The sequence below is a fragment of the Andrographis paniculata genome, unplaced genomic scaffold, assembly GCF_009805555.1.
Source record: "Andrographis paniculata isolate CXL003 unplaced genomic scaffold, ASM980555v1 Contig55END, whole genome shotgun sequence".
Lineage (NCBI taxonomy): Eukaryota > Viridiplantae > Streptophyta > Magnoliopsida > Lamiales > Acanthaceae > Andrographis > Andrographis paniculata.
In genome coordinates this window covers 3,095,457-3,106,212 of record NW_026137590.1, presented here as the reverse complement: position 1 = coordinate 3,106,212, position 10,756 = coordinate 3,095,457, and the positions used below count along the sequence as shown (strand labels likewise).

General features: G+C 35.6%; 1 protein-coding gene and 1 long non-coding RNA gene across 5 annotated transcripts; one reads left to right on the top strand and one right to left on the bottom strand.

Annotated features, from left to right (window-relative positions):
• Positions 1-2,868: 2,868 nt before the first annotated feature.
• LOC127256450 (uncharacterized) lies at positions 2,869-4,353 on the top strand. Of its 2 annotated transcripts, none has more exons than XR_007839857.1 (3): positions 2,869-3,025; positions 3,107-3,223; positions 3,759-4,353. It is a non-coding gene; the product is annotated as an uncharacterized LOC127256450 (long non-coding RNA). The 2 variants fall into 2 exon arrangements; XR_007839856.1 differs by having other exon boundaries at positions 3,097-3,223.
• Positions 4,354-5,388: 1,035 nt separating this feature from the next.
• On the bottom strand, positions 5,389-10,542 carry LOC127256381 (transcription initiation factor TFIID subunit 6-like). 3 transcript variants are annotated; one of them, XM_051282359.1, is made up of 15 exons: positions 10,209-10,542; positions 10,039-10,125; positions 9,768-9,869; positions 9,573-9,690; positions 9,264-9,367; positions 9,036-9,173; positions 8,864-8,959; positions 8,382-8,506; positions 8,079-8,211; positions 7,808-7,933; positions 7,215-7,326; positions 6,686-7,103; positions 5,925-6,310; positions 5,775-5,849; positions 5,389-5,683 (listed from the first exon to the last, which is right to left on the bottom strand). In XM_051282359.1, the coding sequence occupies exons 1-12, from the start codon at positions 10,332-10,334 to the stop codon at positions 6,715-6,717; spliced, it is 1,656 nt and encodes a 551-aa protein (XP_051138316.1). In that variant the 5' UTR covers positions 10,335-10,542; the 3' UTR covers positions 5,389-5,683; positions 5,775-5,849; positions 5,925-6,310; positions 6,686-6,714. The 3 variants fall into 3 exon arrangements, with proteins under 3 accessions (XP_051138316.1, XP_051138315.1, XP_051138317.1); XM_051282358.1 differs by having other exon boundaries at positions 5,389-5,849; XM_051282360.1 differs by having other exon boundaries at positions 5,389-5,849; positions 5,925-6,200.
• Between the last annotated feature and the right edge of the window lie 214 nt (positions 10,543-10,756).

Below are 10,756 nucleotides of genomic sequence, written 5' to 3'. Positions count from 1 at the left end.
GGCTATATATATATCCACTCTAAATTAAATGTTGGTTACTTGTATAATTTTATCTTTAAATGAATTAATATTATATTATGTAGGTACACCATCTGAAGGAGCAGCTTACGCTTCCCTTGGGATCTCGGCGGGTATGTATATCCATTACAAATCAATAGTTATTTTACTTGGATTATATTTTTTCTATTGAGTTACTAATTCCATATCCTTGCAGGTATGCCATTTAGAGGTGCAGCGCACGCCTTTTTTGAGACCACGTAGGGGAAACATTATAGTAGAATGAACCTGTTTATTCTTTGATTTTAAACTTATTAATGTTTTTTTAACTAAAATTTCGAATGAGAGTAGGTGGGTCTGGGGCTGCACCTGGGACGTCAAATTCTTAGGATGGGGCCAATGATGATGAGTATGCGGATGATGGCAGGTATGTCTTTACTTTACTCAAACATAATGTTACCTTTGATCTAGTGCTGCATCGAGGTAGTTCTGGCCTATATTCAAGTTTTGCCCCACCCTAGAAGAGCACACTTGGAATGATGTGCCTTTGGAACCAAACGATGATACGAAGTCGAGTTGAAGATAAGATTAAAAAATTAATTATACCATCCAACAAATAAAGTTTTACAATTACATGATTGAAAAAATAAATCATAAAGTAACTGATAATGCTTTGGCTTTCTGAAACACATTAAGTGGAAGCCCAAAAATGACGGACTTGTCTGTCCCATCTGCAACAAGAAGGCATGCAGGATAAACAGAAATAGTTCTATAAAGTCCACAATGAAAAGGACCCAAATGACACCTCGGTCATCCCCACTCCTATATTGGAGTTTTGGAGACAACATTGGACCTCTGAGGATGCCAAAAAGAAATCAACGAAATAAAAGCAAACCGACATGGCGGAAATCCTAACGCCGTTGGAGAGCACATGCACACGGGTAGATCCTAGTTGTTTATGGAGACATTGATGAAAATTTTAAGGTTTATTTATAGTAATTAATTTGAAATAAAACAAGCATATCTTCTTATATGCGTTTACGAGTGTAGGGTCTCGAGAAATGAGAGACCTACGAGTTAACGCATACAAAGCGCCATGGCGGTCATGAATATTGCAGAACAAAGGAACATCGTATAAAGATACGTCAAAAATGTTATATAGTATTATTGTTCTATGTTACTATCAACTTTTAGAATATCAGTATTGATATTAATTACTTTTTGGAGAGTATGACTGTGATCGAGAAAGGAATGTCTTAGCTTAGCGATATAGAGTATAAACGTGATGAGACGCTTATTTCCTTAATCTACTAGGATAAAAAAAAAAAAAGGGAATTTTGAGCTTGGGTCGTTTGGAGCGACAGTTGGACTCCAAGTGGTTCAAATTACGCTCGGCACTTGGAGCAGCTTGAGAGGGTCAAAATAACAATTATAGAGAAGGTCAAGAGGATCAACGCATGCTTGGACAGGCACGACCGTGATGGCAACTAAGGTGCGCCATTGGTTTGTTCAAATTTATATTTTTCGGACAGTTTCATATGTGGAATTATTGATGTTATGATTGTATTATACGTTTTGCACAATTTCATAATTCTTTAGTTTTATGTGACTGTAAGCCTTTTATGTATTATAATAGGCGTTCACAATGGATTTTTAGTTCTTTCGCTATGAATGCATGATTGTAGTTTGAAATTTAATTATGTATTCATATATTGTTTGCGACAGATATTGGTAAATCGTGCAATGCAAAATTGTATTAAAATTGGAATAATATTAGCGATGAAATTTTCCATCACAAATATATAATGCTGAAAATAAAATTTTGTCTCGAAAATTGCGGATAGAATCAGGGACGAAAAAAATCCGTCAGTAAAGGACGAATATTATGATCCTAATCGGAGATGAATACTTTGTTTTTAATTTTGTCTCTAACTTTTTCGGTAATATCATGCGATAGAATTACGGACGGCTAGTTTTCGTGACGGGATATTCACAGACATAATATATTATGTCTATGATACTATTGCTAATTTCTCTATGGACGAAAAATGGAGGATTAGCGTCAGAAAATTTTCATTGCTAATTGACTATTTTTTGGAATGGGCAATGTGTTTGGTTTTAACTTGAGCTTGAATTTGAGATTTGATTTAAATAGTATTTTGATGTAATATTTATAAGAAGAATAGTATATTTCTACTAAAAATCGTGCAAACTGACTATTATAAATTTGGGTTTAAAATCACAAACAAACAAACCCGGCTTTTAAAAAAAAAAATTTAAAGAATCGTTACAATCATAAATAGAAAAATATTGTCAAAATAATTATTATTTGTTAAATGATAATACAATTATAAATGAATAATTTTTTACTATAAATAAATTATATATTAATTTAGTGAACAATAACAAAAAAAATGGCAAATTATCCTATAAAATACATTTTTTCGTCCTGGACGAAAATATACATTTAGATTTTTGTAGTAGATTAAGAATAATAATATTTTATTCGTCAGTAGAAATGTGAAAGATGATTTTGATATTTTTATTCTTTATACTTTTTGTATATGCGTAATAATATGCTTGTAATCAATGTAAGAATTAATAGTATTTTGATATTAGTGTGTGATTACTTTTATTATAATATGAAATAATTTTATATTGAGTCGGACAAAGTTGGGACAGAGAGAGTATTATATATTCTTTTAAAGACTTATAGATTAGGTAAGTGTCTGAAGTAGGTCAGGTCCAAACCTTATAGATATATATATATATACATATATTTTCATACTATAATATTTAAAAAAACAAACATAACCTATTTAGCCAAAGCTTGCATGACCTAGCCCATTTCCACCCTCCAGTAACCTTATAGGAAATTATGGGTAAAATAGCATAAATATCATCTATAGGTTTTGAAATTTGCATAAAAACTCCGGAGGTCAGAAAATTCTATTTTTCCCACTTATGTTTTATTAAATGTTGCGCAAAATGCTCCAGCCATTAATCTTTAACGGAAGTTGATGTTCAGGTGCTTATACTACAATTTTTCTTTCAAATTCCTACTAAGGGTTAAATAAAGTTACTAAAATACTCTTGTAGCCTTTATTAGATGGTAGATCCAACCCTCTCCTAAATTGGGATTGTGCACTACGAAGAAGGGCTAGCAAAAATATTGAAGTCTTGCCATTATAGTCTATCATTGAAGCTCGAATTTCTAGTCCAATAGGTATGTCCCTATTGAACAATACCTCGCTAATAAACTTCGATGGTGGTTTTTTTTTTTTTTTTGGAATTTTGAATTTGATTGGATTGGATTTCTTGAGGTTGAGCTAGGGCTTTTTATTGGTAAAAATCGAAAATATGAGTTTATCAATTTTGAGTTCATGGATAGTCAGTATTTTATAGTGAGTAAGTTGTTTTTATTGTTTTTATTTGCGAAAATTTAAATCTTCTTTGTTCCAATTTCGTGAGGTTGAAATAAGGATTGTAATTCGATTATTCCCGTTGGGTTTAACCTTTCAAATTGAGAAAAAGCTATCAAAATTATGAAATCAAAGTCTGTAGGTATTGAATTTTTTTTTTCTTCTTTTTTTTTTTTTTTTTTTTTTTTTTTTTTGAAGAGGTTGTTGGCTTATGAATTTTGTATTGAATTTCTTGGTACATAAAAGTATCCTTTAACTTTACTCATATTCTTCAATAGAAATGTCATGTAAAAGTTCAAGTCAAAGTCAAGGTAAGAGAGATCTTGATATGAGGTGCAGGTGTCCACGATGCAAGTGCGGGACATTGACAGCCATTCATGTTGTTGGATTGACGACGGAGACACAAAGTAAATTGTTTTGCAATTTCCCAAAGGAGCATGTGATTTTTTTTGTTGGTTTGAACCTATTAGCACTCAGCCTGAGGAATAGAGCAACTCTAGTGATGAAGGAAATAAGATGGAGGTTAAATCGGCTACAGTTGATTAGATGCTTTGAATAAAGGTCGTCGCCAAAGAAGTAGGGCAAGAAATTAAGGTTTTGCGTGTAAGAATGAAATACATTGAGGGTAAAATTGCTCATAACTCCCATGTAGTTTCAAAATTATGCATAAAATCTCCATGTACTTTAAAATTGCATGGCACTCCCCTATGCTTTCAATAACGTTGCATAAAATCCGACCCCCTATTAAGCTTCCGTTGTGTAATGGGAAGATGATTTTCTATCCATATTTTTTGCATGGCGGGGGGTTTCATGCAATATTTTTTAAAGTATAAAGGGACGTCATGCAATTTATTTAAGTAGAGTGAAAATTTACACTGAGTTTTGAAACCACAAAAAGGTTTCATGCAACGTTTTATAAGTATAAGGGGCTTCATGCAATTTTTAAAGTAAAAGAGAGATTTACGCTGAATTTTGAAATGACAAGGGAGTTATGAACAATTTTGCCTACATGGAAGTACGAAGTTTTGTTGTACTTGCGATTATTATATTGAAAATCATGTTTATGTAGGTGGTAGTTGGTATGTGTTGGGTTTGCGTTCATAGTGTTTATGTAGGTGGTAGTTGGTATGTGTTGGGTTTGCGTTCATAGTGGTGTGAAACAACCATTTGTTTACGGTGTCATTGCAATTATGTTATTTGATTGAACTTCATGGTATGGGTTGTGTACCATTACATTCAAAGACTAATGGTTCGGAAGGATAGTAGCATAAATCTTTTTATAAGACCACTACACAATATATAACATAACAATGGATACGTAAATATATAACATACAACCACTAACCAAGGATCTGATCGGAGTTCTAAATCCAAAACATAAACCCCGAAACAAAACCACAAAATGGATGCATAAATCCATAGCATACAGCTACTATAAAACCGACTACATATGCACAAAGAATAAGTAGAGTTGTTAAACGAGTCGAGCGAACTAGAGTATTGGTTGTTCGAGCTCGACTCGAACTTGTTAATGGTACAGGCTCCGCTCGGCTTGTTGAGAATTCAAGCCAAAATAGTGTTTCGAACTCAGCTCGTTATGCTCAAATTCAAGCTCGAGCTCGGCTCGTACGGCTCGAACTCAGAGCTCGGTTTGAACATATTCTATATATTTTTAAATATATAAATTAAATATATTTAATTTTATTCATAAATTTTTGTAATAAAATATCAAATTTTAATAATAAATGTAAATTTTGTTATAAAGAATTATATATACTATAAATAATATAAATATATTATTACTAACGAGCTCAACTGAGCTACTCGCGAGCCGAGCTCATTTGTAAAAAGATAATTTTCGAACTCGAGCTCGGCTCGTTTATAGAGATAAAAGAGTCTTGTCAAGCTTGGCTCGCGAACTACTCGATTCGTTTAACAACTCTAGGAATAATACCAAAAACGACAAACATCAAACCATAAACCAATTTCATCATCACAATAATTAACCTTACATCCATCCAAACTCCACATTCTATAAAACCACAAACTCAATCGGTGATAATCTATAAACGTGGACCATGACTAGACCCACCACCTGAAGATCCTCGACACCATAGTGGTGTGACTGAGAACCTAATCGGGATGATAACGGTTAACGTCGCAATGGTCTGCGTCTATCCACTATGCCCGAGGTACCAGGCATGGATCTTGCAAAGCCTATGACATAGGTGTGATGTGACCCGAGGCATCAACTTCCACCCAACCTTACAAAGATTATACAGATTTCCCACAATTTGGAGTGTTGTTATGTTCCGATGAATGATAATAAAATAACAAAAGTTAACGCTTTCATACTGGATAATATATGTTTTCGGTCTATAAGGGAACGGTGTTGGGCTGTTCAGAAGCGTGTCGCGGCCTACTGCTACTCTGCATGGTCAAACCGATGATGAGAAAATAAATTTAAGCATAGCATAGAAGAGAAAACGAGAAAGACAGTCGTACCTTAGGCCGAGGAACATCATTTTTTAAATTGGCGTATGTTGAGGCCCTAACGACGCATTTTGTACACGGCGTACATAGAAATAATATATTTCCCGTAGTTTACTTTGAACATCTGAAAACATCTTCGTCACATCGAAAGGGATACACTAGTCCCTCGAAATACATACCGGCAGGAACCTCAAGCCTCCAATATGTGAACCTAACAACAGTCGTTCTTCCTCCAGCATGAGCATATATGTTGAGGATAGCACCATAGTACAAACGATCCAACCACCCCTGTAACGTCTAGCAAGGCTCTTATACACAATGTATCCACCCACCCAAATATATACATGGTAACTAATTTATCCATTTTTTGGGGCACCACAACAGCAATAACGACAAATCTGCACCCGTAAAAATATTGCACATTAAAACACGATGACCAAATACACACAAAAATTATGACTAATTTTGAAACCTACGACTTAATAACCACTAAAAAAAGAATATTGCACATTCCGACAAAAATTACACAAAACAAACACAAAATTTTCAAATATAATACGCATCAGTACACATTTTCAAAAAAGCAAGTGATGTATTTAATAAAACACAGGTAAGGAAAACAAAATTTTCTGAAGATTTTATACTATTTTGCGTAAATTATATATGAATGTGTGCGATGTCTAATATAAAGTGACAACAGTAGCAATAGGCACGTTAATTCTGTTTTCTTAGAGGCTGGCATAAAAATACACAATCACATATGTATGATGTACCTATGCTCAGGGCTGCTCCTCTCTTTCGATCATAAGAACATATATAACTCCGGAGATGGTACAAACGACAACATGCTCTCACCAAAATATTCATACAACTGGCGCAGAAAATTTCCATTTCCGCCATCGGCATCAGCATCCTTCTTCCACATCCGACCAAGAGATGCCGCTGTAGTACTCTTCAACACTTGACCCCCAACAATCATTTCTTTTCTCCCCACCATGTTGTTATTCATTACAGGCCTCGAATGTTGCATCGTAGAGTTATTGTCCATGTTCGCAGCAGGATATCCGCTGCTCGTGCCTGCCATTGCCATTGCCATTTCCGCAGGGAGCCCCATCAAGCCTGAAGTCTCTGTGGCTAGTTTCTTTGCCGCTGGTTGGTGACCCGCGTTATCCATGCTTGCCTTGCGCTTATCTTTGACACAATTGATAAAAGACACAAAAAGAGCATTGGAATTTGGAATCAGAATCGTTGCAGAGTAGGCATCATTGATGCAGCAAGAGGAAAGGAATAAGATGATCATACTTGAACCTGTGGTCATCACTTTATTGTTGCATTTCAAGATGGATCGTGCTGGGGGCGACGTTAGAGAAGGTATAATCTTTAACCTGTCATACAAGCAGAGGCCAGCCGCACTCTAAGAAGGGAAAGGGAAATCCGGGTTGGTTAGGTTATACAAAAATATCGAATACTACATGAATAAAATAAATATGAAAATATGATTATCTATTCTGGACAGCTTGATTTATGTCTCGGACTATAACACAACATCCATCTAGTTGATTCTACAAAGTCTACACAACCAAAAAGTTCCGTCGTAGAGTTTGGGCAAAGAATTTGTGACTTAATGAAAGGTGGTGCGCCAATTGATGATCACTGTGACTAATAATGCCACATTCTTGATAAGAAAGCATGTTGAAAATCACATTCACACAATTCTTTGCCATGCACGGGTCAGAATGAAGCTATGACAAAACTAAACATCCTAAGCTTGCCTTCCATGCTAAATATCAGAAGTTTCTATATTTGAGATAACGGATAGATATTTGTTATGTTGTGACTTTGAAGCCCTAGATAACATTAAAATTTGTTTAAAGAATCAAAAGGTTATATCCTACCATTAATGCCCCGTAGACAAGCCAGGCTTCATGCCTCTTTGCTTCATTCTTTTGGTTCTCCAACTGCATTTCTGGCTCCAGAAGTCGCAAATAAGCCTCGAGGTTGGGCAGCACAAGCAATCGAATCTGACCAACATTTTTTAACCGAATTCACCCACCAATTAGATATATGATGTACAAGATAACAGTGAAGCAGAGAACATAGGAGTGCACGAGCATAGCATAAATAACAAAAGAACATAGAGAATGAGAAGAAAAAAGCACAAAATACCACATTAGGACCAAGGGCTGCTAGCCCTTGAATAGCACCATAATGTTGCGGAAGGGCTTTTGATGGGTCCAAGAAAGCGTGTAGCAATGTCCTGGTCACACGCGGCTGGAGATTATGGTAAACATGGCCAAACCTGCAAAAGTTCAGCCATGAAAGGAATTTAAATAAAAGTATGATCTAAATCTACTTACAAAAGCACTACAACGGCAAAATATATGGTTTCAGTTCCACCAGATGAATAGAAGATGTGAATGGATAAGAGAATTCATTATGTGATTGCAAAGAAAAACAAAGGAATCTCGCCTCTTGCATACTGAAGCAAGCAGCTTTGCAGTGAAGTTTCTTAGATTCCAGTGATTGTCAGAGAATTTGTTTCCCAATCGTTTGGCCACCAAGCACGTCATAATTGAGGGCATCAATTGGTGCAGCTAATTAAATAATCGAAGCAAGAATTTAGTAACTTAAAAAACATAAAACACAACTAAAGGACAGACTTGCGACACTTCACCAAAATTATAGAGTAAAAGGTAAAAAAAGCTAATAAAGGTTCAACTCTTCTTCCCATTTTCACAAGTTAAATACAGACTTCGATGTGGCTGGAAAAATATAAGCCGTCCATACAAGTATAATGGAGAATTAACGGAACGTTATAGAATATTTAAAGCCAACTTAGAACCGGCGCAACTCACTAGATTGTTACTCTACCAAATATTGTAGTTGCCTTAAACAGAAAACAGTAAGAAAAGGGAAGACCAAAAAATGGAACAAAACCAAATAAAACTTACATATGGCTCAACATGTATGTGCAGATTTCGAAGAAGGCTCCAAACAACACGCATCAAAGCAAAGAGGACGGTAAAATTACTCAAGTTTTTAGAAACCTGCCATTATCAAAAGTTAATAGCCATCACCAAGTACGAGTACTACTGCTCCAGTTCTGTAGTCACTCATTTTTACCTCCTCCGCAATAAAAAATGTGAAGTAGGGGAGCAATGGATGAATTCCTGAGTCAGTTCCCAAGCTCAGTAATGCTTGTTTAAACAATGGGGAGTCTGGTCTCTTAACAGCCAGGTCAGTGATCTTATGAAAGTAAAGCTGCGCCACCACTCCGTAAATGAACAATTAGCTTTTATGCAATTTTTATTGGTGCTAAAGAAGAAGGTACATAAATACTTTCATTAGTACCTGAAGCTCCTTCGAAAGCACGTGCTTAATCGGAAACTTAATGTCAACCGGCACTCCATCATCTTTAAATTCAGCCTTCCTGGTATCAGAAGGTATTGAAAATGCTGCATGTAAAAGAGCTTCATTAATAAGGATCAGTAGCATAAAGAACCTACACAACAACACTAACGTATGCATGGTCGTTCAACAGCAGAAGGATTAAAAGTGAACACACGTATCCTGGATGTGGTATAAAGAATGGATTCGATTTTTTTAACTGTTTAGTTTAGATTGGTTATAGCATTTATTGAATATAATAAGAATTAGTACTCTGAAGAGCTTCAGGTGGAGGATTTTCTGGAATAGCAGGCTGAACTCCTTCAATAGCTAGCCAGTGTGCAACCACCGCTGTGTCTAATGGGGCCTTAGGTAGAGGTGCTTCAATCACCTGAAAGGCATGAAATGTAGCAGCCAATGAGATAAATTCCAATCTTAATCTCAGGAAACATAAAATCCAATTCATACCTCCTTGAATTCCACATCCTTTTCTTCAATATAGAACAAATTCCTGTGACCTGCAGCCCTAGTGAATCGCAGTGGATTCTTAGATGCAAATCCATATATTGGCTGAACAATTCAAATAAAACCATCAGAACCACACCAAACTCCAAACACAAAGTCAACTCAAAAAGCGCAGCCAAAATCCAAGAGAATCTTAGGAGATCCACAAGAGCAACAATTTTACCCAAAAATAAGGAAAGAAATAGCATGAGTATTTTCAGGTGAGGATCAAAACCTCGATGTTTCTAAATCCAAGCGCGCTATCCACGTCTTCTGTCGTTAAAGTAGTTCTTCGTGAATGCCGCATGGACTTGATTGCTTCCTGCATCAATTAGCTCTCATTCAATGACGAAAATGCAAAACTGAATCTTTCAAAACGATATAGTTCGAACAGGGAACAATAACCTGCATGATTTCGCGAATGCGGTACTCCACATCGGCAGCAAGAGCAGGCAAAACATCTGGAGATAAGTTGGAGATGCCTATACTCTGTGCAATCACTTCGATTGCTTCTTTCGGAACGATGCTCATTCTCAAATATCTCGAACTAATTTCCCTTCAAGAAGAGAATTCGAATACCAATAAGGATACAATCGCGTAAGGGAAATCGCTCATATCACCTTCAAGTTCGTGTCGTTAGTTTCTTCCTTCGATATTCTGGAGTGCTAAATTGGAGTCGTTTCCACGTTAGGGTTTTGGACAGCCAGGGTGGGGCAGAGCGACCTCCTTTCTGAAATTGATGCGAATTTAGTTAGGGCCATACGGTAATTATTGATACGGCAGGCACGCTGGCAAAATACTTATTCTCACTTTGCTTTTTTTTTTATCATTAATTTATTTTTTTTTTTTTTTTTTAGTAAAATAGTATTATTTTTTTATTAAAAAAAATATATTATATCCTTACATTTTCTTAAAATTTATGTTTGATCAAACAAGCATACAATTGGATAACG